This window comes from Sorex fumeus, unplaced genomic scaffold, assembly GCF_029834395.1.
Source record: "Sorex fumeus unplaced genomic scaffold, SorFum_2.1 ptg000100l, whole genome shotgun sequence".
NCBI classification, from domain to species: Eukaryota; Metazoa; Chordata; class Mammalia; order Eulipotyphla; family Soricidae; genus Sorex; species Sorex fumeus.
The window spans coordinates 10,560,867-10,587,060 of record NW_026606157.1 but is presented as its reverse complement, the minus strand read 5'-3'; the positions used below and the strand labels follow the sequence as shown (position 1 = coordinate 10,587,060).

At 52.1% G+C, this 26,194-nt stretch overlaps 1 protein-coding gene across 1 annotated transcript in view; it reads left to right on the top strand.

The window, feature by feature from the left end:
• Positions 1-26,194, top strand: part of ITPR2 (inositol 1,4,5-trisphosphate receptor type 2) — a 342,793-nt gene that overhangs the window by 268,799 nt on the left and 47,800 nt on the right. The window contains exons 46-49 of the mRNA XM_056134649.1: positions 10,589-10,696; positions 15,092-15,284; positions 17,044-17,169; positions 20,519-20,694. Of these exons, the coding sequence (XP_055990624.1) occupies positions 10,589-10,696; positions 15,092-15,284; positions 17,044-17,169; positions 20,519-20,694 (603 nt within the window). The remainder of the gene's footprint in view (positions 1-10,588; positions 10,697-15,091; positions 15,285-17,043; positions 17,170-20,518; positions 20,695-26,194) is intronic.

The window sequence follows — 26,194 nt, the reverse complement described above, 5'->3', positions numbered from 1 at the left end:
CTGCCCAGCCCTGGCATGGCACCCTGAGGGAGCAGTCACACCTGTCCCCTGGGGTTCTGCGATGTGAGCGGAGCATGTGTGTGTGTGTGTGTGTGTGTACCAGTCTGAGTGTGAGTGCATGTGTGTGTGCGAGTATGAGTCCATGTGTGTGCAAGAGTACATGCTTGCATATGTGCGAGTATGAGTCCATGTGTGTGCAAGGGTACATGCTTGCATATGTGAGTGCTTGTGTGCATGCATGCGTGTGGTGTGAGAGTACGTGTGTGTGTGAGTGCCTGTGTCATTCACGTATGCGTGCGTGCTCGCTCTGCTCCAGTCTCCGGCCATGTTTAAGTGGGGTTCGTGGTTCTTGTTGGACTCCTTTATGGTCCTCTTTTTGCAGAAAGGGAAGTTCAGTAGCTGATCCATCGTTGTTGGTTCTGTTCCCCGGCCAGGCAGGAGCAATTTGAACCCAGGGCTGCCCAGTGCCTCTGGCTACTGACCCCACAACCATCTCACTCTTCTTCCATCTCTGACATCATCATCCCCCTTCTCGTACTGAACCTTCCAGAATCCGCCCACAGCCTGGCCCCCCCCTGGGTTATGGGGTGTGTCTGCTTTTCCACCTCCAATCCCCTGGGCCTCCCCTGGGCCTCTCAGGTCACCTCGGTCCCAGGAGCCTTGCTGAACTGCAGCAAGCTGAAGGCAGTCTCCCCTCTGCTCGCCACCACCAAGACCTTCAGTTTCCTAAATTAAACGTTAGCATCAACTTCAGAAGCCCCCCAGCATGGCCCCGTTACCTGTCTTTGCCCACCTTCCTCTTCCGCCGGCCGAACCACTTACCTAGGTTTCCTGGCTTCGCTTTGAGACTAAGAAATGTGTCTCTGTGTCTGTCTCGATGTTACATCTGCCTCCGAGGCGCCTGTTAAAATGGCCTCTTTGTTTCTCGATTCCTGAGTAGGATTCCACTGTGTGTCTGTGCCCGTCTGCTTGGCCCCTTCATGCCTGGGTGGTACTTGGACGGTTCCCACCCTTGGCTGTTGGAACAGTGCTGCAGTGACGGTCAGGATGCAGTTCCTCTGGGAACTGGCCTTTCCCTGTCCTTCAAATACACAGACATTGAATAGCTGGATTGTAGAGCATTTCTGCTCCTGATTTGTGTGTGTGTGTGTGTGTGTGTGTGTGTGTGTGTGTGTGTGTACGCGCGCGCTGTCAGTAGGATGTCTTGTTTAAGTGATGATTCCTTTCACAGTACAGAAGTTGTTGAGTGTAACACATCCCATTTGGCTCTTTTTGCTTATTTTTTTTTAACTTGCCAATGGAAATGAATCTTGGTAGATATTACTGAAGCCAAAACTCAGAGACACTTTTGCCTGTGTGTGTGTGTGTGTGTGTGTGTGTGTGTGTGTGTGTGTGTTTTGACAGCTAAGTGTTTGGTCTGTTTTCGGGTGTCTTGTGGGCTTGGTGTGAGCTCACTGTCCAGTTTCAGTCTTCTGGCGTGACAGCAGTTTTATCAGCGCCGCTTGTTGAAGAGGCGTTCCTTTCTCACGGAGGCACTTGCTCCTTCGTCATAAACTTGCCGCGTATTTGGAGGTTTCTTCACGGGCTCTCAATTCTGCTCCATTGGTCCGAGTGTCTGCGTGTATTCCAAAAACTCACTTTTGGCCTCTCTGGCTTTATAGCATAGGGTAAGGTCAAGGGGTGTGATTTTAGGATTGTTTAGGATATTCATGGGGAGGGGCTGGAGGGATGATTGTGGCTGTAACACGAAATGAATATTCATGGGGGCGGGGATTGTGGCGCTAACAAATTGTAGTGGTAGTTCTATATCCCTGGAGAATTCCTAACTTTTGATAGACATTGCAATAAATTTTCTCGTTGGGTAGGATGATCACTTGAACATTGTCAGTTTTCCCAAGCCATAAACATGAAAATTCTGCATTCCCCTGTGTCATCTGTTTTAGAAGTGATTTATAATTTCAGTGTACAGAGACGTCAGAGGTATACACCAAACTTTGCTCTGATGGTTCCTGAGTTACAGGAAAATTTTGATTTTGTGATTTTCTGAGAGTCAGATAAATGGGTCTTTGTGTTCTATCCAGACTGCATGTAATACCTTTATGGGTCTAGCAATATCCTTGCATTTGTAGGTGATTCACAATCTCTTGCTACAAAAGGCTAGTATCACGCAGGTGGTAACGGTCTGTACTCGTCTGTTTTTGTGCTAAATCCCTTGTCTTTAAATATCTTCTCTCTAGAGTTGTTTTGTGTTTTGATTTTGGGCTAAACTAGCTGTTCTCAGGGCTAACTCCAGGCAGTACTTAGGGAACGCTATGGGGTACTAAGGAACCCAGATCAGCCTGATGCAAGGCAAGTGCCCTGTCCACTCTACTTTGGCCCTATATATATATATATTTTTTGCTTTCTGGATCACACCCGGCAATGCACAGGGGTTACTCCTGGCTCTGCACTCAGGAATCACTCCTGGCGGTGCTCAGGGGACCATATGGGATGCTGGGAATCGAACCTGGGTCGGCTGCATGCAAGGCAAACACCCTCCCCGCTGTGCTATCTCTCCAGCCCCCTGGCCCTATAATTTTATATATTTTAAGAAAGAACAATTTTCTGTGAATGATCCGGCCCCTGCATCTCGTTTCCTTCTTCCTCTCTGGACCTCGTGTGGCTCCTTTGTGTGCTCGCTGGCCACCCGGGTTGCGTAAGTTCTCTGAGACTAGACAATATTTTGGATGTTGCTGAGTGTCAAGGAATGAACACATAACAAAATACACTCAAAACTCTTTGTTCATTTTTCATCCGATGGATCTGAATCCTTACTTGGAGCGGAAATTCACCTGGCCATCTCGTTTCCTCCTTCATGACTCGGTTTACCGCTGGAATGAGAAGTCCGCTTGCGGAGTTACTCTCCCCCTGTTGAGAACCACTCTCCCCAACGAGCACCTTCCATAAAGCAGGGGTGAGTGAGACCGTGAAGCAGAGAGACGGCGCTGGCGGCGGGGCGTGTCTCACTCTGACGGAACTCTGACACCGACGGCTCGAGAAACCCGAGTGGAAATGCTTTCCAGCAATCGAGCTTCAAGTTCCTGAAAATCATCTCAGTGTTGCTTCTTACTTCCCCATCTTCAACCCCCAACTTTACAGCTGGTGGAGCACTTGGGATCGCTACGGGGAGCAAGTGGCCATCCCAGCACTGGGATTAGACATTGTCAGACGCATCCTGCTGACGCCGCGCCTTTAATTAACCCGCTCTGAAGTGGGCTTGTCAGGAGCGGGACCTGCAGAAAGGCAATCGATGCAGCCCGTGACTGGGGCCTCACAGAGGGGGAGACGTGTGATCCGGGGCTGGTGGCGCTCCAGGAAAGGGAGGAGCCGGAGGACCACAGATCCCGGAATAATTCTCTTGGGTAGTGCATTGTCGGTCCCGTTGGTATTTCTCAGCCTGGCAGATTAGACAGAAAAAGGTCGAGTGACCCGAACGTGCTCCCGGGAGAGGCCCGGGACTGAATCGGAGAATGTCCCGGGGGTGAACAATAACCCACTCAGTTCCGACAATGGCTTTGCAGGCAGGGTCCTTGGCCCGTTCCCTGTCGGTCACAAGACCCACTGTAGTATGGGGCAGTCTCAGAAAGGGACTTTTTTTTTTTCACCTCTCGCTGCTGTCCCCAGGGAAAAAAGAACCGCTGGAAACAATGAATCAAAATGCTCTGGAAGAGATAGGCCGTGCCAGCATCCCTTTTTTCTTTGCTGTCCTAAGGAAATGATGAATTGCCTTATTCCAGAAATAGGACTTAGAATATCTTTCACACTCAAAAATATTATAGTTGAACATTTTTTTCTAAAAATCAATCTCTTTTGAAAATTAAACCCAGGTGCCATTAAACATTGAAACGATAAACCAAGAGCCTGCCATCCGTCCATCCATCTGCCCATCTGCCCATCTACATACCCATCCATCCACCCATGTATACATCCATCATCCATTCACCTATCTGTACACCCACCCATTCATCTACCCAGACAGCCAGACAGCATCCACCAATCCATCCATTATCCATCCATCCATTCATCCATCCGCCCGTTCATCCATCCATCCACCCACCCATACATTTACCTAGCCAGTCATCCAGCCAGTCAGCCATCCACCCCCCCACCTACCCATCCATCCATCTGCTTGCTTATCCATCAATCCTTCCATCCATCTATCAATCTTTCCTTCCTTCCATCCATCCATCCATCCATCCATCCATCCATCCACCCGCTCATCCATCCACTTCTCTGCTTATCCATTCATCCACCCATCTGCTCACCCACCACACATCCCCATCCATACATCCATATTCAATAAGGGACTGTCCTGTGCTCAGCATTGCTTTAGATATACGGCCACAGCCGTGGGCAGACCAAGCTGCTCTTCTCCTGGAGCTTATATTCAAGGTGGAAGAGTCAGCAAAGTTGTATTTTTTTCCCAGTCACGTTTTATTGTCCAAATTATTCTGGAGAAGTGCTTGTATTCTGCTTGCATTCTGCTAGTGTTCCCAGAGCACATCTGAAAAAAATCACCAGGGAGATGACCTGGGTGGAAAACAGATCCCACAAAATTATTTCTAGATTCTGGAAGAAGCTACTAATATAATCCTATCATCTCATGTCTGGGTGCAGAGAAATGTGCAACTTCCTTTGTAGGAATCGTGAGACCTAGAAATTTAAGACTTAATTTACATGAAAAAAAATATGCAAGATCTTGGGTGGAGGGTGGGGGTTGATGGGAGGGAACCTGGGGAGACTGGTAACTGGGAAGTGGACACTGATGGAGGGATGGGTGTTGGAATACTGTATGGCTGAAATCCAATCATGAACGGCTTTGTGAGGGTCTATCTCACAGTGATTCAATAAAAAAGTTTTCAAAAAATACAAAAACAACCATGAAGCAAACAAAAATATACAGGATCCGTCTCAGTTTCTCCCAATACCAGCAAAGCTTGTAGGTGTTTGTCATTTGGAGTTTCCTGTACAACAGTCCCTCGTATCCTGGTCTTAGTGACCTGACCCTTAGCTTCCTGAGACTTGTCTGTGTGGAGAATAATACCATTAAGAAACTAGGATGAGCGTCTTCTCTGGCTTCTCACCCTGAAGCAGACGCTGCCGCATGATAATAAGGAATGTTCTCAGTGAGACAGATTTCGGATGTGACAGCTTTCCCCACACACTGCTTGTTTTCATATGGTTCAGAAAATATTGCCATGTTCTTACATTGTTGTCAGAAGTGATTTAAAGCATTATTCTTCATTAAATTTTGCATAAAAATACAATGGCAGGTATTTTTCCTTTAAAAGCTACACTTAATAGAGTTGCTAAAATACTGTAGTAGAAGCAAGTATGACCTGTTTCATCTTAAAATATGGAACAAAACAATGAAACAAAAACAAAAAAAAGGATATTGATTTTTCACTACTCTTACTTAAACTAAGTTTAGGTACTAATTTTATGTACTAATATGGTAATTGGGTATTATGATATCTAATTATATAGACCTCCTGATAAAATTTTTCCTTGTGAGATTTTTAATACCAGAAATATTTTTCAAAGGACAGTGAGTTTAGCAGTTGGAAACTGCATGATAAACGGACCAGTTGTGAAGGTTAAGTGGATGTGTTTTAAATGTCTGATTCCAATTTATATATATAGGCTGGAGCGATAGCACAGCGGTAGGGCGTTCGCCTTACAAGCGGCCAACATGGCCGACCTGAGTTCGATTCCTCCGCCCCTCTTGGAGAGCCCGGCAAGCTACCGAGAGTATTCGATATGCCAGACACAGTAACAACAAAGTCTCCAATGGAGACGTTACTGGGCCCGCTTGAGCAAATCGATGATCAACGGGAGGGCCTTTCCTTTACCTTTATATATATATATATATATATATATATATGTATTTAATTTGCCAGGTAAGTTATTTACTACTTTAAAGAAGCTCTAAACACTTGCACTATTCTTGAAGGATTAGGAAATGAAGAATGGCTAGGCGGCATTTGATTTTATGCATAAACATAAGGATTCCCCATGGGGGCTGTAGAGACTCCGAGCCCACACCGGTGAGGGAAGTGACTGAGATTGAGGAGGTTGTGAGTGTTCCAGGACTCAGGTCACTTGGGCGGGAGGAACAGGCTGCAGATCGCGAGGCTGAGCCTGAGGGAAGGCGCTGGGCCACAAACCATCTCCAACAGACAGTGACACTGATGGAACCAACTTCTCTGACAGACAGTGACACTGACAGAACCTGCCTCTCTGATAGACAATGATGCTGACGGAACCTACCTCTATGACAGACAGTGATGTTGATGGAACCTACCTCTCTGACAATGACACTGACAGAACCTACCTCTCTGACAGTGACACTGATGGAACCTACCTCTCTGACAGACAGTGACACTGACAGAAACTGCCTCTCTGACAGTAATGCTGACGGAACTTACCTCTCTGACAGTGATACTGATGGAAACCGCCTCTCTGACAGACAGTGACACTGACGGAACCTACCTCTCTGACAGACAATGACACTGATGGAGACTGCCTCTCTGACACACACTGATGCTGATAGAACCCACCTCTCTGACAGACAGTGACACTGATGGAATCTGCCTCTCTAACAATGACACTGATGGAAACTGCCTCTCTGACAGACAGTGACATTGATGGAAACTGCCTCTCTGACAGACAGTGACACTGATGGAACCCATGTCTCTGTCAGACAGTGGCAATGACGGGACCTGTCACAGACTATGACACTAACAGAACCTGCATCTCTGTCAGACAGTGACACTGACAGGACCTGACACTAACAGAATCAGCATCTCTGACAGTGACAGTGATGGAACTTGCATTTCTGATAGTGACACTGTCAGAACTTGCCACTGACTATGACACCAATGGAACCTGTTACAGACTGTGACACTAATGGAACCTGCATCTCTGACAGTGACACTGTTGGAGCCTGTCACAGACAGTGACTGATGGAACCTGTGTCTCAGACTGTGACACTGTTGGAACCTGTCACTGACTATGACACTGCCAGAACCTGCGTCTCTGACAGACAGTGACACTGTTGGAACCTGTCACAGACAGTGACACTGATAGAACCTGCGTCTCAGACAGTGACACTGTTGAAACCTGTCACTGACTATAACACTGACCAAACCTGCGTCTCCAATCAACAGTGACACTGATGTTCAATCAAGACCACATTTTGAGACTCATTATATCAGGGGGATTTTAACTCTCAGCAGGAAAGGTGGATTCCTCGTCAGCACTGTCTGGAATGCTTTCCATCAACAAAACAAAACAAAAACCCAAAGTGCGAAAACAACTGTCTCCAGTCTTCTTCCAGTGCATTGTTGCCTACGGGCCTTGGACTCTGGAATTTTCTCCTCCTGTCTTGCGCAGTTTCGAGGTCGAGCTTCAAACTCTCATTGGCTGTAGTGGCTGAGTCCTTCTTTCTGTGGACTTTTGTTCCAGAGAATGGGTAGGAATCTGGATCACCTGAAGCTTAATTGGTTTGCGTTTCTAATCTCGGTGAGTTTCTTGTCATTCTGCACGTCTCTGTCTCGGAGTGGCCGCTGCGTAGCAGAATAAATCAGAAACAAGGAATTAGGTATTTGAGAAATGAGCTCCTCTCTGTGCACTCTAGAGGGCCCTCGGCCTGAGTGAGATTCCGGGCCCAGCTCTGCCCCCGTGTGCCTCTTCCCTGCCATCCTGTGTCCCCCAGGCAGCCTCCGTCCTGCCTTTCCTCGGGTCCTCTGGAGCTTGCTGTTTTGGAAGTCCAGGAAAATGGACACTCTCAGCAGGAAAGGTGGATTCCTAGTTCCGTTCCCGTGACGGCCGAAATTCTGCCAAGACCATGAGGGCAGCTCTGACTGACGGGAGGAAAGTGAACAGGTTTCCCCGCCATTGGGTTGAAGGCCACGCCCAATGCCCAGGGGCTGCTCGGGGCTCTGTGCTCAGGTGAGGCTTGGGGCACCTTGGGCAGTGCCAGGGATGGAGCCTGGGTTGGCTGTGTGCAGAGCACATGCACACAGGATCTGCCGCTGGGCTCCCATCCTGTGGCGGCATCTAGGGTCACGTGACTGTGAGTCTTTCCATCACTAGGGTATAAATCCCCGCCAGCATCCATTGTCCTGGCCCTGGAAGCACCCGCTTGATGGGGTGGACGCTGCTCTCTCTGGGGCCAGGCCCCCTCCCTGAGTCCCAGTTTTCCTCCCTCAGGGCCGGCCCACCCACAGCCCCTCTCTTAAGCCTGCCAACACTATTTCCAACCCGCACCTGCAAAGTCACTGTTTACAGACCAGGCCACGCACAGGGACCGGGGCTTTGGGCTTGGGTAGACACAGTCCATTGTCCACTAGATTCTTCTGGTCACCCCTGTGTGGGTATTGATCTGGGCTCCACCTCCGGGTAGTGTCCCAGGGCTGACCCCTCCTCTCTGCGCCACCTCGACCTCCCAGCCCTCAGCGTGTTGCCAACCGTACAGCCTGAAACAGGGAGGCAGAGAGAGGTGAGGCGCCCCAGCACTGACGGTTTTGGCCCTCCCCCCGCACCCCCCCGCCACACAATTATTAAACCTGCATCCCGTGCATTCACCGCTCAATTCCTTCCTGAGATTTTCCTGCCCAACACGACTCCTTGTGATTCTGTCCTTTTCCCTCATTAATGGCTTTTTCCTAATTGTTTCAGTTCCTCCACCTGCACCGTGGTTTGCTCTGCACCCAGCGGGGTCACCAAATCAGAGAATGTGGAGCTTGGAGACCCGAAAGCATGTTAGGATGGGTGACACCTTGGCTTTCAGGCCCTGTTCTGCTGCTGTCTCTCTCCTTCCAACGAGAGGCGTTGTGGGATCAAAGCCTGCAGTTCTTAACCTAAACGTATAAGGCAATTATTCTGACTTCAAGCTCCGGCTCGCTTTCCGAGCCTCGCAGAGACAGCTTTTCTGTCTCGGTTTTACCAATTAGGAAAAGCAGAACTCCCGAAACAAATTCACATGTGAGCCGGTGCCGGCGAATAATTGCCGTTGGATCTCGTTCAGACACAATTGCTTGATTTTTTTTTTTCACCAGCCTTCCTTGGGCCCTGAAGTGGATGTCCTAAAGTGGACATTAAAATCTTAATGAGAATGCATTCACCAGAGCCTCGTTTTTGTTTTTTGTTTTTTTTTTTTAAGGAGTGCGACTAAAAAACGAACAGCCCGAGAGTGGCGCCTTCACTTTGCAGGCGGCCCAGGCTGGAGAGAGAGTTGGCCGGGTTGGCACCGCTTTTCAGGAGGAGGGGCCTGACTTGGACCCCCTCAACACTGCACGGTCCCCTTGGTACCATCAAGGACTAGTCCCCCAGCACCACGGGTGTGGCCCCCAAGCCAAAACATCGTGGCTCTGCTAAAGTCTTTGTGAGTCCGAGTATGCATCGTTCTCCGGGGCGTGTGTGTGTGTGTGTGTGTGTGTGTGTGTGTGTCCTTCCCTGCTTTGTGCTGCAGTGTGTTTTAGCCGGATGACAGCTGTGTCATGATTCCTACCGAGGGACCGGCCTTCTCTGTTGCACGCGAGGCAGAAGGTGCCGTCGCTCCTCTTGGCAGCCTCTCCCCGTGGTGACTCGCGGCGGTGCTGATCCTCGCGTGGCTGTTCGCGTCTGCGGCTCCCGTGCCCGGCCGTGCGTTCTGTACTAAGCGTTCTGGTTACGGCAGATGAGAAATTATCACAGGGCTACAATTTCCTGTGGTGTTTATGAGCTGCTCAGAGATACTGACTGGTGAAATCATTTGGGTGCCGTTTCCTGCACACGCGTGATACACTCCCTCGGTCTACTCCAGCCTCGCTTGGTGTTCACCCACCTGTGGGCTGCCCCCCGTCCTGCCTCTGGGCCGTGCAATTGCAACCGAGGCCGAGATTTCAAAGTGGCTTTTACCCTTGCCCCCCCGTGTGGGAAGGTGGGCCGATCACAGGGCCACGTGCTCTGCACACAGCTGTGTGTCCTTGTGCTCAGGGCTGTGTGGGTCACAGTGGCACAGTGGCCATACAGAGGTGTCCACCAGCTCCCCTGAAGGCCAGTGTCCTGCCTTCTCCCCCTTCACACTGCGCCCTGGGGGGGGCCAGGAGCTGATCTGCCGTGCCTTGCGGGGTCCCTGCCACGCACGGAGGGCGGCCGCGGGTCCTCGGAGCCGCCTTCCTGCGTCCAGCTTTTAATTAGGATTTAAATTAGATTCCTCGCCGCGGTGACTCTGCAGGTGTTGCCGCCTCGTCTAGACACGGACCCGGGTTCTCACGTCTGCTTCCGAAAGCGTGTAGCGGGAGACGGCGCGCGTGCTCCCGGGCGCTCTGGGGGACGCTGTCCTCAGGATCATGTGGGCAGGGAGGTGGGGAGGGGGGTGCCCGAGAGCTCGAGGGGGAGCAGCCCCACCCCTCGGCTTGGCAGACGCTCAGCGCTGGGAATGCCCGTGCCGGGAACGGAACACGCGAGACTGACCCGGTGGCTAGGGTCGGCCCTCAGGGTCTTGCCACGCCGGGTTCCCGTGGGGTGGACGCGGCCTAAAACCCGCCCCTCTCTCCTGCAGCTGGCCCGCCACAACAAGCTCCTGCAGCAGATGCTGAGGCCGGGGCCGGACGCGGACGACGGGGATGAGGCACTGCGACACTACGCCAACCACACTGCCCAGATCGAGGTAGCGCACGGCACGCGTGCTTCCCGGGGGCCGCGGGGGCGAAGCTCTCGTCCCTTCCCCGGAGACTGCGCCACCGCCGGGGGTCCCACTGGGAGCTCACGGGGTGGGGGGGGGGTGGTTGACGTGCCCTCTGGACCCTCCATCTGTAAGCTGACGCCCCACCTCCTTCCTTCCTGCCTTCCTTTCTGGGGGGAGGGTCAGACTGAGGGGTGGGGGCCGCCCCCCTGTGGTGCCTGGCGGGGGGGGGGGCGGGGGGGAGCTGCGGTGCTTAGGCCTGACCCTGGACTCTGCTGCCTCCTCTCTGGCCCGCCCCAGTTCCCTGGATCGGGTTCCGGCCCGGTCACCGAATGTGCTTGCTGCAGAGGGCAGTGGTCGCCTGGTGTTGGGATGGACATCAGAAGGTCTGCAGGGCTCCCCATGGCGGCCCCACCTGGTCCGGAAGCAGCCCCCATGCAGGACGCAGGAACTTGGGCGCCCCACGCCCCCGTGGGCTCACCTTGGGCTTTCCCAGGAGGCCCTCGGTGCGGCATTGTTTATAGGCTGTGGGCATGCAGGGGCCGGGGTGCCACCAGGCCTCCCACTTCTGCGCGTGCCGCCCACCCGCTCTACCCCTGCCCCTCCCTTGCAGGCAGACCCCCAGGGCAGCACTGGTGCGTGTCCCCAGAACCAGCATCCCAACAGTCACGCGTGGGCAGGTCTCTTTGTTCACCCATCAATGCTCAGGGCTGACTCCTAATTCTGTGCTCAGGGACTCCTCCTGGTGAACTCAGGGGGCTGCCTGGGGTGGCAGGGATTGAGCCCGGATTGGCGGTGTTTGAGGCTATACCCGTCCCCGCTGTACTGAAGCACTAGCCCCGCCGGGCAGACCGCTTCAACTCTGCGGCAGAGGACGAGCTCCCAGGGTCCGCTGCAGATCCCTGCGTGCTGGCGAACGATTCACGCCAGCCTTGTGCCCTGCTGGCCCCGCTGCCCATCCCGGGGGTCACAGGGCAACTCAGGCTCGCTCACGCCTGCAAACTCGCGCAGAGCCTCCCCCAGGGCCCACCCCCGGAAGAGGCACAGGCCAGGCTGGAGGATCTGCTGATTCCAGCTCAGTGGTGGCCTCAAGCGGGTGCCTGTCCACCCCTCCCACGCCCCGAGCGTCCTGGGAGCCGGAGCCAGGCCAGCAGAGAGATGAGGAACCCCAGCAAGGTCTGCGCCCACTCCCTTGTGGGGTGCAACTGCCCCCCGCATCCAGGGTGACAGCAGGAAAGCAGTGGTCTTCTTAGGGCCCCTCCCAGCCCCCACACCACCGCGGAGAGGGTCTTTTGTGTAGTGGCTAAGAAGAGAGTCAGAGAAACACAGAGAAATGTCAGCATCCGGGCAGTGCTAGAGGTCAAGGGACGCCTTTCTCTAGGAGGCGCAGGGGCACGGGGCTTCTGGTAGGGGCGAGTAACAGGACAGGACGAGGCCAGGAGGGCTGGTCACGCCCAGGGATGGTGTGTGGAGGCAAGGATGGCCAACAGAAGGAGCTGGAACTGCAGAGAGGAGGGTGTCGGCAGGGATGAGGAGCGGGTGGAGAGCCGCAGGCACATGTGTGGTCACAGACGTGTGGCGTGTCTGGCGGCACAGCCTGGAGCCCGTGTAGGGTGAGGGGCCGGCAGAGGGGGAGGGCTCCCTCCCATCGTGTCAGAATGAACAGAGGAACTTGCCCTTTCAGCTCAAGCGGGCAGCAGAGGGGGAGCACTGTTTGTGGAGTTTCGGTGATGGAGAGGCGTAGTTGGGCCAGGAAGTCTGAATAATTTCCGAGAGAGGCTGATGCCAGTGTCGTGAGCAAGCTGCGCCTTTGGCAGGGGTCAGGCGCGTACCGTGCACACGGCCGGCCCTGCTTTGGGCCCCCAGTCACTGCCAGGGGTGATCCCTGGACAGAGAGCCACAAGTAAGCCTTGAGCACTGCGAGAGGGGCCCAGCCCCTCCCACCCCAAGGACTCTGCAGAGAACCCTCCTGCCTCTCTCATTCCCGCAGACGTGCCCGGGCCGTCTGGCACTCTCTGAGTGGACTGCATCACATCAGGACACATCAGCTGCTTCTGTTCACTTCTTTGTCCCTCCGTGAGGGACCAGCCCTGTAGTTCCAGGAATGAACATTATGGAGAGTAACTGTGTGTCTGGAGCGATAGCACAGCGGTAGGGCATTTGCCTTGCATGCAGCTGACCCGGCCGACCCAGCTGACCCAGGTTCAATTTCTCCGCCCCTCTCGGAGAGCCCGGCAAGCTACCAAGAGTATCTTGCCCACATGGCAAAGCCTGGCAAGCTCTCTGTGGCGTATTCGATATGCCAAACACAGTAACAAGTGTCACAATGGAGACGTTACTGGGCCCGCTCGAGCAAATCAATGAACAACAGGAGGACAGGGGACAGTGACAATGAAAACTGTGTGTCCGTGAGTCAGAGGCCCCTGCTGGGAACAGTTGCCTTTTCCCCTGACCCTGTTGGAGATCCCTCCACAGCTCCCTCACGAGAAAGCTGTCACTGCTTTGAACCCCACTCCCCCCCCTCAGTCTCCCACTCCAGACCACACTTGAGCCTGCCCGAAGCCCGCCCGGACATTTCCCTCCAGTTGGAGAATCTGCCCCCTCAGCCTGAGCTTGTTTCTGCTGTGTGGTGAGCGTCGCCATCCGGGCACTGCCAGCCTGTGGAGACGGGCCCCCGTTTCTCTCTGAGTCCCACACAGTTCCTTCCTGAAGGCCCCACAGTCCCCTGCTGGATGAGAGCCACAGAGATCGTGCCTGGCTTTCCACTGCAAACAGCCTCCCGTCTCCTCAGCCGTTCTGCCGGCCCGCCTGCGCGCCTCTGATCTGAGAGACATGAGGATCAAAGGTGGCATTTTCCGGAGCACACAGGAATCCAGATGCCACACCCGAGACGGTTAGGGTGGAGCAAACCTGCGTCTCCTTCCTCAGTCGCTCCAGTACCAAGCGCGTCCAATCCATCTTTCACGCAGGAGGTCTTTTTGCTTCTCGTTTGTTTCCTTTTTGTAGAAACCTTTATTCATCACCACTGAGTTTCACCCTGTTTGTTTTCTAAGTTTCCCAGTGTGTGCTTTGAGCTGATGACGTCCGGTTTAGGGCGGCTTCTGTTACACATCCCAGAATCCTGCACCGGCCGTGGTTTAGACCGTGAAACTACACGGGGAAGTTGGGGCCGACCAGAAGTCCTGCCGCTGAGTCAGGGAGTCCTGATGTCTCCAGATGCCTTAGGTCTTCCTTCCACCCTGACTTCTCACCTCACGGTCACAACGTAGCTGCCAGCGCCTCAGAGTACTTTTGCTCAGGCCTAAGAAAGAGAATGCGGGCCAGGAACCGGGAGGTTTGGCCTGGAGTATTTGGCTTCTGTCTTCTTTCGGACTCTGCCCCCGCCCCACCCTCCATCAGGAGATTTCAACTTGGGCCTCATTTCCCAGAACCCGACTGAGTCTCCTCCCGGCAGAGCGTGGTGGTGTGATGGGCCCGAACCGTCCCGGCCCTTCCTGGGGGCAACCCACGGGAGACAGAAGCGGGAATTTTGTCTTTCAGGAGCAGGATCTCGTTAGCATGGAAAGATTCACCCAGCGTATTACTGGTAGTTGAGTCTCCCAAGGACCAGATAAGAAGTTCAAGATAACGGGGTGTTATGAGGATGGGACCTAGTAGGTGCTGTCCCTGAAGAAATAGATTTCGCCATGTGTAGAGGAACATCTGGATGGAGTGAGGCAGCAAACTTGCAGAACTTGGAGCCCACCGTGTAGCCTGGGGTGTCTCTTCCCATTCTTACAGCCTGGAGCCAAGATCTTGGGGACCGAGACCCGGTCGGGGGGGATGATCAGTGACATCAATAGCCATCCTGCTTGTTCAGGTCCTCTTAACCCAAAAACCAGCGCTACCTTAACTTAAATCAAAAATTAGGAACAAACAAAAAAAATCCTCAGCTAAATATTAATAAACAAAATAAAAATTTTTAAAGAGAGAAAAAAAAAGAATATACCCTCTTTACTCTCAGGTGAATTTCCTGAAAATAAGTGGCGGCAGCAAACACTGAACGTGAATCCAGAGTGAATAAAAATGCTGATTTTTAGAGCATCGCCCCTCGGGCCCCCACTTCCCACGCCCGCCGGGGTGTCTTGGCTCATTTCTCTTTTCCTTAAATAAATTCTCGACTTCAGGTTTTCTCCTCGCCATCCGGTGTGTGCAACTGCACCACTCAGCTTATTTCGTGAGGGGGAAACGGGAAGCAGTGGAAGGACTGTCTGGGGTCCCCCTGGCCTGTCGCGGGGTCTCTCCCGTCGGGCTCTAACATAACGCTCCCAAATGCAGGGTGGACCCCGGCCCTGCGTTGGCGGCCCCAGGCAGCAACGGGCGGGAATGAATGTTTTCCAGATCGTCCGGCACGACAGGACCATGGAGCAGATCGTGTTCCCGGTGCCCAGCATCTGCGAGTACCTGACCCAGGAGTCCAAGTGCCGGGTGCTGACCACCACGGAGCGGGACGAGCAGGGCAGCAAGGTGAACGACTTCTTCCAGCAGGCTGAGGACCTCTACAACGAGATGAAGTGGCAGAAGAAGATCCGGAGTGAGTGGGCGGGCACGGGGCTCCCCCACAGCTGCTTGGAATTCCCTGACCTCCAACCCCTGACCTCGCCTCACCCCACGAGCCAGCCAAGACGGAGAACTGACGCACTCCGTTGCCCCCAGACCCAAGCCCTCAGCTTTGCCCACCTGCCGGGGTGCCCGGCTGCAGGCTGAGAGCCAAGCCAAAGCGGCCGACCTCGTAAAAATCACCCTTTCGACCTAGCATCACCTGCCAACTCGGTGCCGTCTGCCTCCAAACGGAGCAGTTCGGTTGTTACTGTGAGAATCAGCACAACACACGCAGGCCCCGCTTTCCTGAGGCGCCAGGTCTACTTGAAAACGTCTCTTATTTCGTAAAACGTAACTAAACCAGAGTCATTCTCCCAGAGAAGGGCTGCCATTCACACCTCATTAAAAAAGATAAAATGAAATCGGAACGCTGGCAGAATGAGGTGATGATTGTGGGGTCTGTGCCTCGCGGTGGACCCCTGGACACTTTTTGGAAACACTGATGGGTAAAAAAGTCAAATTCATCTGACTGGTTGTTTTGAAAGATGTGTATCCACATCTCCAAATTTTACCTTGCTGAGCAATAGCACAGCGAGTAGGGCGTTTGCCTTGCATGCGGCTGACCTGGTTGACCCAGGTTCGATTCCTCCGCCCCTCTCGGAGAGCCCGGCAAGCTACCAAGAGTATCTCGCCTGGCAAGCTCCCTGTGATGTATTCGATATGCCAAACACAGTAACAACAAACTCACAATGGAGACGTTACTAGGCCCAGTCGAGCAAATCGATGAACAATGGGAGGACGGTGCTATAGTGCTCCTCGGCTTGTAAAAACAGCCTCCTGGCCAAGGAAGGGTGGAAGGCAGGGGTCAGTGTCTGGGATTCGTTGGTCCAGCTCATCCTCTTGCGTTGTGGGGCAGCCCCCGAGGAAGGAGAACACGGTCTAGTGGAAGGCGCAGGTCCCCGGGTGGAGGAGGGACCCGGGGGTGATTCATTCAGTTGAGTGCATGACTCCTTCCCCTCAACCACCACTGGCGTTAACTGACCCCAAACACGCTGCTGCCAAGTGGCTCCAGGTAGACGTGAGTCTTCTCTGGAGACTTGGCAGAGGTGGGAAGAGCATGTAGCGACTGTCCGCTGTGCCCAGTAGATGCGTTTACTATCTCCTATCTGGCCAAACATCTGGAATCCCTGTCTCGAACTATCCAGCTGCCCCAGCTATACTTACTGCTGCAACGACTTCATAGGAAGCATCAAAGTGTGAAACTTAGGAAACAGTCTAAGTCCCTGCCCCCCAGTAGATGGGGTGCCATGCCTTGCCAGGCTTCAGGGACTCGAGTGATGGTTATTGAGTCTGTTTCCGTCAGAGACAGGTGTGTGCTCAGAGATTGAGGCTTTACTTTCCAGGAAGGTCTGGGAATGGGGCCACCTTACCCGAGTGACTGAAGGATGCAGCCATCCGAGCCTTTGCCCAAGGCCTTGGACACACTGGATGCTCCTGGCCTATCCCTGGGCCATATTAGAATTGGTCCAGAGCCGTCTTCTCCGCCTACCATTCGGAGTTATTGAGCAACCCACCGATTGGTTTCATCCTCTGCTGACCAGCTGCAGAGTCGAGAAGGCCCAACAGGTCACACTCCGTGTTCCTGGTTCTAGCGTGGTGTTGCCTTAGGACTTGGCCGTTGAAGATGCTTGTTGTCTCGCGGGCCGGCAGAGACCCCGGCACTCACTCTCACTCTGTGTCCGCTCCCTCAGATAACCACGCACTCTTCTGGTTCTCAAGACACATCTCACTCTGGGGCAGCGTCTCCTTCAACCTGGCCGTGCTCATCAACCTGGCAGTGGCCCTCTTCTACCCATTCGGGGACGACGGGGACGAAGGTAAGGCCATCTCCCCCCGGGGACAGAGACTGCAGAGTTCCAAAAACAATTCTTGGGACACGTTCCTGCGCTGCTCGGTGTCTGAGAATGAGGATGCTTGAATTCTCGCTAAGGAGAGTTTTGTTTTTTCTGTACTCGTTGGAGGCAAATGCTACCTTAGGTCATCTCCTTTCTCTACAGAGAGACATGTCAAGTGAGATAGTAAAAGACTAGCTTGGATACTTCAAACTGGCTTCTTCTTTCACAACTGGATTTAAAAATAAATAGCCTGCAGTCAGATGAGGAGGCAGAAGACTGTGGTCAATACAAAGGTTTTTGTTTGTTTCCAGTTTTGGAGGGCGTGTCTGCAGTGCTCAACGTTGTGACTCTGTGCTCAGGCTTCACTCTTGGTTTGGGGGATCATGGGTGGTTTCCTGGGGTCATATCCAGGTAAACATGAGCAGGACAAGTAGCTTACTTACTGTTCTATCTCTCCAGACCCTGGAAAGGTTTTGTGTTTGTTTGTTTGTTTTTTTTTAAAGCCCACAGACTGATCATGGAGCCAGTAATAAGCCTTGAGCATTGCTGGGTGTGGCCCCCAAACCAAGTTAAATAATAAAATAAAAACCCAGATACTGAAGAGCAGGTAGAGCCATATTATGTATTGGCCAAATAAGGTGATGGCAGTATTATTTCTGCCTAAAGATTGTGACTAAAGTGTTCCTATGTTATATCATCTCACGTACATGAGAAATTGAAAGGCGATGACAAAATATTCATCAGGATTTCTGAAGTGTGAATTTTCTGTTTGAATGTCATATTTTTGGAAAGTGTATTATATTTGATATTAAGGCACCATGATTTACATAATCGTTCTCAACCGAACTTCAGGCTTCTCATATTCCAGTGCCATGTTCCAACACCATCCCCACCCGACCGTCGACTTCTCTCCCCCAGTGTCCCCCAATTCCCTCCCACCACCAGGCTGCCTCCTTGAAAGACACATTTTAAACTTTGTTGTGATTTGGACTTTGTACTTATGTATTGTTGTCTGTGTGACTTAGGCCTCCACACCGCAATGTGCTGGCGGCCCGAGCCTCGCCCGACTGCTCTCCCATCCTCCCTTCCTGGTGCCCCTCTCGGCGTCTTCCCTTCCCTGTCCTCGTTTCTGTGCTCAGGGTCAAGGGTGGTCTGGGCATCTCCCCTCGAGACCAGGCACTTCCGTTTTCTGTTACTCTTCCACGTACCGCAGATCAGTGAGATCACCCGGGACTTGCCCTTCTTCCTCATACTCTCTTCACTTAACGTGATATCCAATCTGCAGCAAAATGCACGATTCCCTCCTTTGCAGCTGCAGAGTTTTCCGTTGTGAATCTCTGTACCCCACTTCCATTGTCACTCACCTGCAGCTGGGCTCCAGGGGTGGTTCCATTTCCTGGCTAAAAGCAGACAGCATTGGAGTGGGTGAGTGAGTGAAATAGCAGTAGGGATGCATTGTCGGGATGTCGGGAATGCTATAGGGAGTGGAAACGGCTTTCTCTTCCCTGCATTTCATCTTTTAATGATGCTAACCCTCCTGGCCCAGGAGGATGGAACTCTTGTAAGGAGAGAAGTCCCACAGGAGACCATCGCCCTGTGTCATCCGCATATAAGCGCAGAGAACAGACCATGGAGGACAGTTTTAAAACAGTGTATTTGGAAGCAGTTCTGGAAAGAGTCTAATATCAAATTCTTATCTCATAGGCAAAGGCTGGGAGGCCAAGGGGCTCAGAAATGGCCGGTCTCGGAGGAGGCGTCTAACTCGGGACTAGAACTGGTGGTTTTGGTGTGGGGAGGTCACGGGAGGCTGGCAGACACTCAGACACATGGGGCAGAATTTCCCGAGTTCCCTTCTTTGTCCGTCAACAGAGTCTGCTGCCACCTCTTGTACGGGACCATCGGGGTCCCGCAGATGGCATCTCTGGGCTTCCTTTCTGCCCGCTCAGAAGGTCAAAGCCCGAAAGGTTCTCAATAGTTGGCTGATGACTCTTCTAATGGCCGTGGGGATGATGAGCACGGGCCCCACGCTCTTGACATTTACACTGTGGCAGGCAAAATGCTCAAAGCTCTTGACATGTCATTTCCCCCAGTCTTCCTGGAAGTCCTGTAAAGTGAGCGCTTCATCCGAAGGGATGAAGAATCTGATGCTTAGGAAGATATGTCCAATAATTCAGGAGTGACGTCCAGAAATTGATATATATTTTTTAGAAATCTCACAAGTTCTTTCACCAGCTCTTGAGCTAGAACTTGAAACCACATGGAGAGTAGAGTTCAGGGTAAGCCTCGGGTCTCAGCAAGAAATCAGACTCACAGAAAGCCAGACTGGGAAACACGGTGCCTTGTCCTCAGAGGCCCGAGCAGGGGTTAGCCAGGAAGCCGAGGTGGGGTTCACTCTCGGGCATCTGGAGTGGGGATGCCAAGGAGGGCGGCCAGGCCGGGAAGGTGGCTGCCATGTGATTGGTGTGGGGTCCCAGGGTTATGTTTGGGTGACCGGGTCATGGTTCTGGAAGAGCTGTTCTCCCTGCCCCCTCCTCTCTCTCTCTCTCTCTCTCTATATATATATATATATACACACACACACACACACACACACACACACATGTTTATTTATTTATATAGGATTAATTAACTTGGATATAATGAGTTAAGTACTCTTAATTTCCAAATGAGGTTAGAGTATCAATCAAGGTTGGCTATGGGTCCAGTCTTCAGGTTCACACCACGGAGGCTACGAATAATGAGGCTGCAAGTCAAAATTCTCAAGCATACTTGGCCACAGAAATGTCCAAAGAAGGAAAATTCTGGCCTGGGAAGTTCTCAGATGTGGGGTAGGGGCAGTGTCATTTGTAGCTGGACACTTTCTAGAAACATCTTGAGATGGAAGAACGTTTCTTTCTCCAAGGTGTTAAGAAAGACAATAGACATGTGAAAGAAAAAAAGGATTCGAATCGAAAGAACTCTTTAACCAAATCTTTGCAAATTTGAAGGGGTTAAAAATAAGCATTGAGAAGAAAAACATCGGGGCCGAAGTGATAGTACAGCGGGCTGGGCATTTGCTTTGCCCAAGGTTGACCCAGGTTGGATCCCCAGCATCCCCTAAGCACCACAGGAGTGCTCCCTGAGTGCAGAGCTAGTGGCCCCTGAGAATACCGGGTATGTTCCCCTTGCCAAAAAGAAGAAAAATATTTAATAACCCATAGAGTAAAATAAAAATAAGAATCAAGCAGTCTAGTGAGTCTACTGGGCTCACTAAAAGTGAGTCCACACAGCAAAGGGTTCGGCACTTCCTGGGTTGCTCTGAGCGAGGACAGACTTCCCTCCTCTCTTCCAGGCACGCTGTCGCCCTTGTTCTCGGTCCTGCTGTGGATAGCGGTGGCCGTCTGCACGTCTGTGCTCTTCTTCTTCTCCAAGCCCGTGGGCATCCGGCCCTTCCTGGTGTGCGTGATGCTTAGGTCCATCTACACCATCGGCCTCGGACCCACGCTCATCCTCCTGGGCGCGGCAAATGTGAGTACTGAAGTTCGTTGTCGATCCTTAAAAAGGCTAAAAATAGAAAAAAAATGTAACGAGATGCTTTGTTTATACAATCAATTTTGTTTATACAATCAATTCCATTTTAATGGGAGTCCATATTATCCATCGTTCATTTTGTACCCGCTTTATTTCTGAGGGAAAGAAAATGCATAATAAAAAATTGATATATTTACGAAGGTGGCATTTGGGGCATGATCCAGTTCTGCAAATCAATTTAATTCAATTCCATTTTAAAGCCTTCTGGATTCTGTAGCTTTTGACCAAAAAAAAAAAAAAGGAAAAGGGGAAAAAAAAAAGATTGTGCCACCGTTAACATCCTGAAGTGAATTTCAAATCATCCCGGGCAGATGAGCTCAGACTCTCGCGTTTCAGGAGAGCCTTTCATAAAACGCCCAAGGGTTGCTAAGCGGGGAAATAAAAGCTGGGCTCCAGTGAACGGAGCCAGTAAACTTGTGAACAGTGTAAAGGGATTTTCCGCCCCCAGTCAAATTCAAAATATGAGAAGACGGGAACACATTTCAGAAACTTGAATCGGTTAAGTTTTGTCTGAGTCAGAGTGCATTTCTGAACGGTCATCCCTGCACCCAAGAGATGGGGCTTGAGAGAGACCAGCCTTCCTACTGGACACGCTCTAAAGGGACAAAGGCAGGCAGATCTTGGGGTTGACAGGACCACGGGCCGGGGTTGGGCGACGGCCGAGGCTGCCTTGTCTGTCGTGTCCCCACGTGCCTCTGAGTCTTTGCCAGGCTGCGGTAGTGTCAGGCTCTGGACACGCGTTTTCTCTTTCCCTACTGCTTTAGATGTTTCTTCTGGATCATGGCTGATACTCAAACCAGAGGTCCCCAAACTGCCTCCCTGCCTTTTATGAGAAAAATAAGAAAACCTCACACATCAGCTCCTCGCCCTGAAATCACTGTCACTGTCCTCCTGTTGTTCATAGATTTGCTCGAGCGGGTTCAGTAACGTCTCCATTTTGAGACTTGTCGTTACTGTGTTTGGCATCTCGAATATGTCATGGGTAGTTTTCCAGGCTTTGCTGTGCCGGTGAGATACTCTCGGTAGCTTGCCGGGCTCTCCAAGAGGGGCGGAGGAATCGAACCCAGGTCGGCCAATCCAGCCATGTGCAAGGCAAATAAATGCCCTACCCCCTGAAATAAACCTCCTTAATCAAGTGAAACGATGTACCCCAGCCCCCTGTACCCAAGCCTACCACTGACCCTGGCATTTCGGCACCCCAGGCTGGACTGTGCCACCCACTTTGGGAAACAGTCGGTGAAACCAACAGCCCCGGTGCTTGGCCAGTATTTCTCTACCGATGGCCGATGATGGGTGAAAGATTATCTTTGTATTCCGTAATTGCAGTGACTTCGTGTGTAAGCTGTGGAATATCAGCAATGAGTAAATGGAATTGTCGTCCGAACCTCGGAGACCTGTGGGCTGAGCTTGTGTGGCCAGTGTGTGGCCGGGCCCGAGTGTATTCTGATGCTTCCAAAACTGGACGGCTGTGACAGCTTCTGGCGAATGAGAACATTGGGCAGCCAGGCTGACCATTGTCCCCGGTCCTTGGCAGCACCAGGGAAGAGGCTCTAGATGCAACCCATAGAGATTCCTAAAGTCCCCGGTGGGCTGTTTAATCAAGTTCCGAGTTAAACTCCCACCCTCGACCTTACCCAGCGCCCATTCCCCCGTGAGCTGGACCGTGCTTTCGGCTTTGGGAAAATCCTCATTGCAGTGTTGCCCACCAGCCAGCAAGGAGACTGCGGATTCCCCTAGATTCTCCAGCCTAAGAGTGAGTCGCCCTTATGTTTTAATAGGTCACGTCATGTAAAGAAACGAATAATATTCATAAATTGGCAGCTCGCCCTCCATCCTGCATAATCAAAATGGGAAAAATCCGAGTTTGATCTGTGCAACAGAAGCCTGAGTTTGAACCAAAAATAACCAGCGTTTGTCTGGCCTCTGTTAGCTAATAGACTGGAAATATCAGGAGCTAGCGGCTGTGCTTCCTGCCAGCCAGAAGCTTCAGAAATCTATAAAGAGATCAGGAGTGACATTTTAATGTCTGCTGGGGAAGCCAGCGGTGTGCAGAGTGTTTTTTCTGCCCCCCCCGCCCCGCCCCAGGGGACGGCATAAACAGATGACATCTGCCAGGTTTGGGGAGAACAGTTCCCCCGGAAAATAGGAGAGAGCCAGGAGCTAGGGCAACAGTACAGCAGGAGGGGTGCTTGCCTTGCATGCAGCTAAAGCAGGTTCGACCCCCTGCAATCCTTTATCATCCCTGTGAGCACCTCCAAGAGTGACCCCTAAGAGCAGAGCCAGGAATAATCCCTGAGTATCGCCAGGTGTGCCCCCCCGCCCAAACTAAAACAAAACAAAAAATGAGAACTGGTTCCGCCCTGGCAGACATGTCCACCCCATGATGGGTCACCCCACACGGCCGGAGTCCCAGAGGTGCCTGGCATCAACCCCCACAGGCCTGAAGCAGCTTTGGGAAAATCCGCAGGCGTACTGCTGACCCAAGACCTGGGCATTTGGGCCGTGTGAAAATCAGTTTCCGTTTGCTGTTTAGCGTCGCTGGGCAGTTGTTTAGTTTAGATGCGTCCAGCTGCTGTGTCTTGTCACAGAGTCTTCTCGATATTTGAGTGTTTTCAAGTCTCAAATGTTTCTCTCTGTGTAAAGGCTTATCTTCTTACAACCCGGTTCTATTTACTCTCCACGTTGCATTACTGGCCCAGGAAACGGACCTAATATTTTAGGAATTGTAAATGCCCATCTCATGATTTTTGGATCACTTAACATTTTTATACCATTAAAATTATTTCTCCCTCTCGGAGAGCCCGGCAAGCTACCGAGAGTATCTCGCCCGCACGGCAGAGCCTGGCAAGCTCCCCGTGACGTATTCGAGATGCCAGACACAGTAACAACAAGTCTCATGATGGAGACGTTACTGGGCCCGCTCGAGCAAATCGATGAACAACGGGAGGACTGTGGACCGTGGAAAATTATTTGTACATTCTATTTTAATAACCAAGATATTTCCAGACATCTGGATGCTGTATAATTTAACTTTCATTAATTTTTTTTTGGTCTAGATTTTTAGGTTTTGCTATGATAAATAACTCAGCAAATACCTATGAAATACCTTTGAATATCTCTCGTCTCCCGTGATTTTTCTTTTCTAGGAAGGTCTGGAAGTGCATAGCGTACGTTATGGCACTTGTATGTGATTTGTCTTCCTCCCAGTTACTCAGAATGAGGGAAGGTTTTCCTCGTGCTCCGACTCCGTGGAGAGAGGCAAGCAAGGAAGGTATTCAGCAGAGAGTGACCGTTAGTAGCCAGGCGGCTTCAGGCTCTGAGTCTTGTCTGCAGGGAGCCCCGAGGAGGGTGCAGGTCACTGCTCGCCTGGAGAGGGACTCACCTCTGTACTGAACCTTCCAGCCTCACATCGTCCCAGTTACACACCCACACATGCACACTCACATTTGTGCAGTCGCACCGACACTCAACACACACACATACACATGGTCACAGTTACTCACACATTCATGCAGTCACATGCATATTCCACACATACTCACACCCACAAGCACGCACACACACACACACACATGCACACTCACATTCATGCAGTCTCACACACACTCCACAGGTATGTACTCACACACTCGCACACTCACACACATTCATGCAGTCGCACCCACACTCCACACGTACATACTCACACATGTACACACACTGTCACAGTTACACACTCACATTCACGCAGTCCCACCCACACTTCACACACTCGTACTCACACACACAAGTACACACTGCCACCACTGGCACATGGTCACAGTTACACACATAGACACGCATTTGCATATGGACCCACTCTTACATTCACAACAGCTAACACACACACACACACTTGCACACACATACTCACGCACACATTCCCACTCGCTCGTCCCCTTAGACACATGCACATTGGTTCCCACGCGACTCACACAGACATGTTGCTCTTCCTGTAAAGTGCTCACACGGTCTCTGTGGCTGGCATTCAGCTGCACACCCAGACATCAGTGCCAGCTCTGCCGCTGTGGCTCGGACAGTTCACCCGCGTGTCCTGCTTGCAGACTGTCAGATTCTTGAGGTGACTCAGGTCGCGTCAGGAAGATTCCTTAGACTCTGCACACGCCCTGCCTTGTCCCGCCTGTGTGCCCACGTCATGGCCACGGCTGCTTCTGCCGGTCATCTCACAGCTAAGGTCGAAAAAAACGTGGTGATGTCCTGAACACGTAGCCCAAGAGAAAAAAAGACAGGCAGTATTAATTTCCTAAGTAAATGACAGACAGTTTTTTGTTGGTTTTTGGCTGCAGTTCGTTTCTGGAAAACAGGTTCTATTTTCCCCTGGGAACTGTGTAAGATGGGGATGGGGTTCCTGGCCAGAGAAGACCAAAGCCCAACAGCGAGGCAGCTGGACACATCTCCAGTCACACAAAATAGCACGTTTTAGAGTGTCCCCACAAGTGCAGAGAATCGTAGGTGCGGAGAGACTCCTGCCATGACTCAGTTGCAGGCTCTCACTGCTGAGCAGAACGTGGCGAATCCTCTGGAGACCAGGAGGGTTCAGTTACCAAAGTAACTGGAGCCTGGCGGTCCGGCGCCGCCTGGTTCTTTGCACTGCAGCCCGGTTAAAGTTCGGACAGAACAAGCGAGGGCTCCCTGCGCATGCACGGGAATACCTCCAGCGCCCGTTAGCATGGCTGTGGCTTTGAGGGAACCTTCTGGTCCGTCCTCACCTTGGGCTCGCTTTCTATTTTCTTTTTGTTTTGTTTTTTGGGGGAGTCACATCTGATGATGCTCAGAACTTACTCCTGGCCCTGCGCTCAGGGATAACTATTGGCAGGGCTCAGGGGACCGTATAGGATGCTGAGGATTGAATCTGGTCTGCCGCATGCAAGACAAGCGCCCTACCCATTGTGCTCTCCATCCCCTAAAACGATCTTAATTTATTTTTTTTCCTTTTGGGTCACACCTGGTGGTGCACAGGAGTTACTCCTGGTTCATGCACTCCGGAATTACTCCTGGTGGTGCTCGGGGGACTATATGGGATGCTGGGAATCGAACCCGGGTCGGCTGCATGCAAGGCAAATGCCCTACGCGCTGTGTTATTGGTCCAGCCCCAGGGTCGCTTTCAAGAAGCCAAAGTGCTTCCAGGGTGACCATTTCCCTCTCCTTATGTCTGATTTTTGCAGCCACTTGCTCAGGGTTACATTGGGGGGAGAGGGGCGGGGGCGTGCAGGGGCACTGCTTCAGGTGTCGCTCAGGAGACTGCGGGGTCGGGCACTGGCCCTGGCCACACGTGTGCGAGGCGAGTGCCCCCTGGCATCCCATCACTCCCCCTCTCCCACCCCCTTCCCATAAATGCACGCAGCGAGGCCAGCTCTGAAGAGCTGGGGCGGGGACAGGGGGGCCCTTTCCGGTCAGA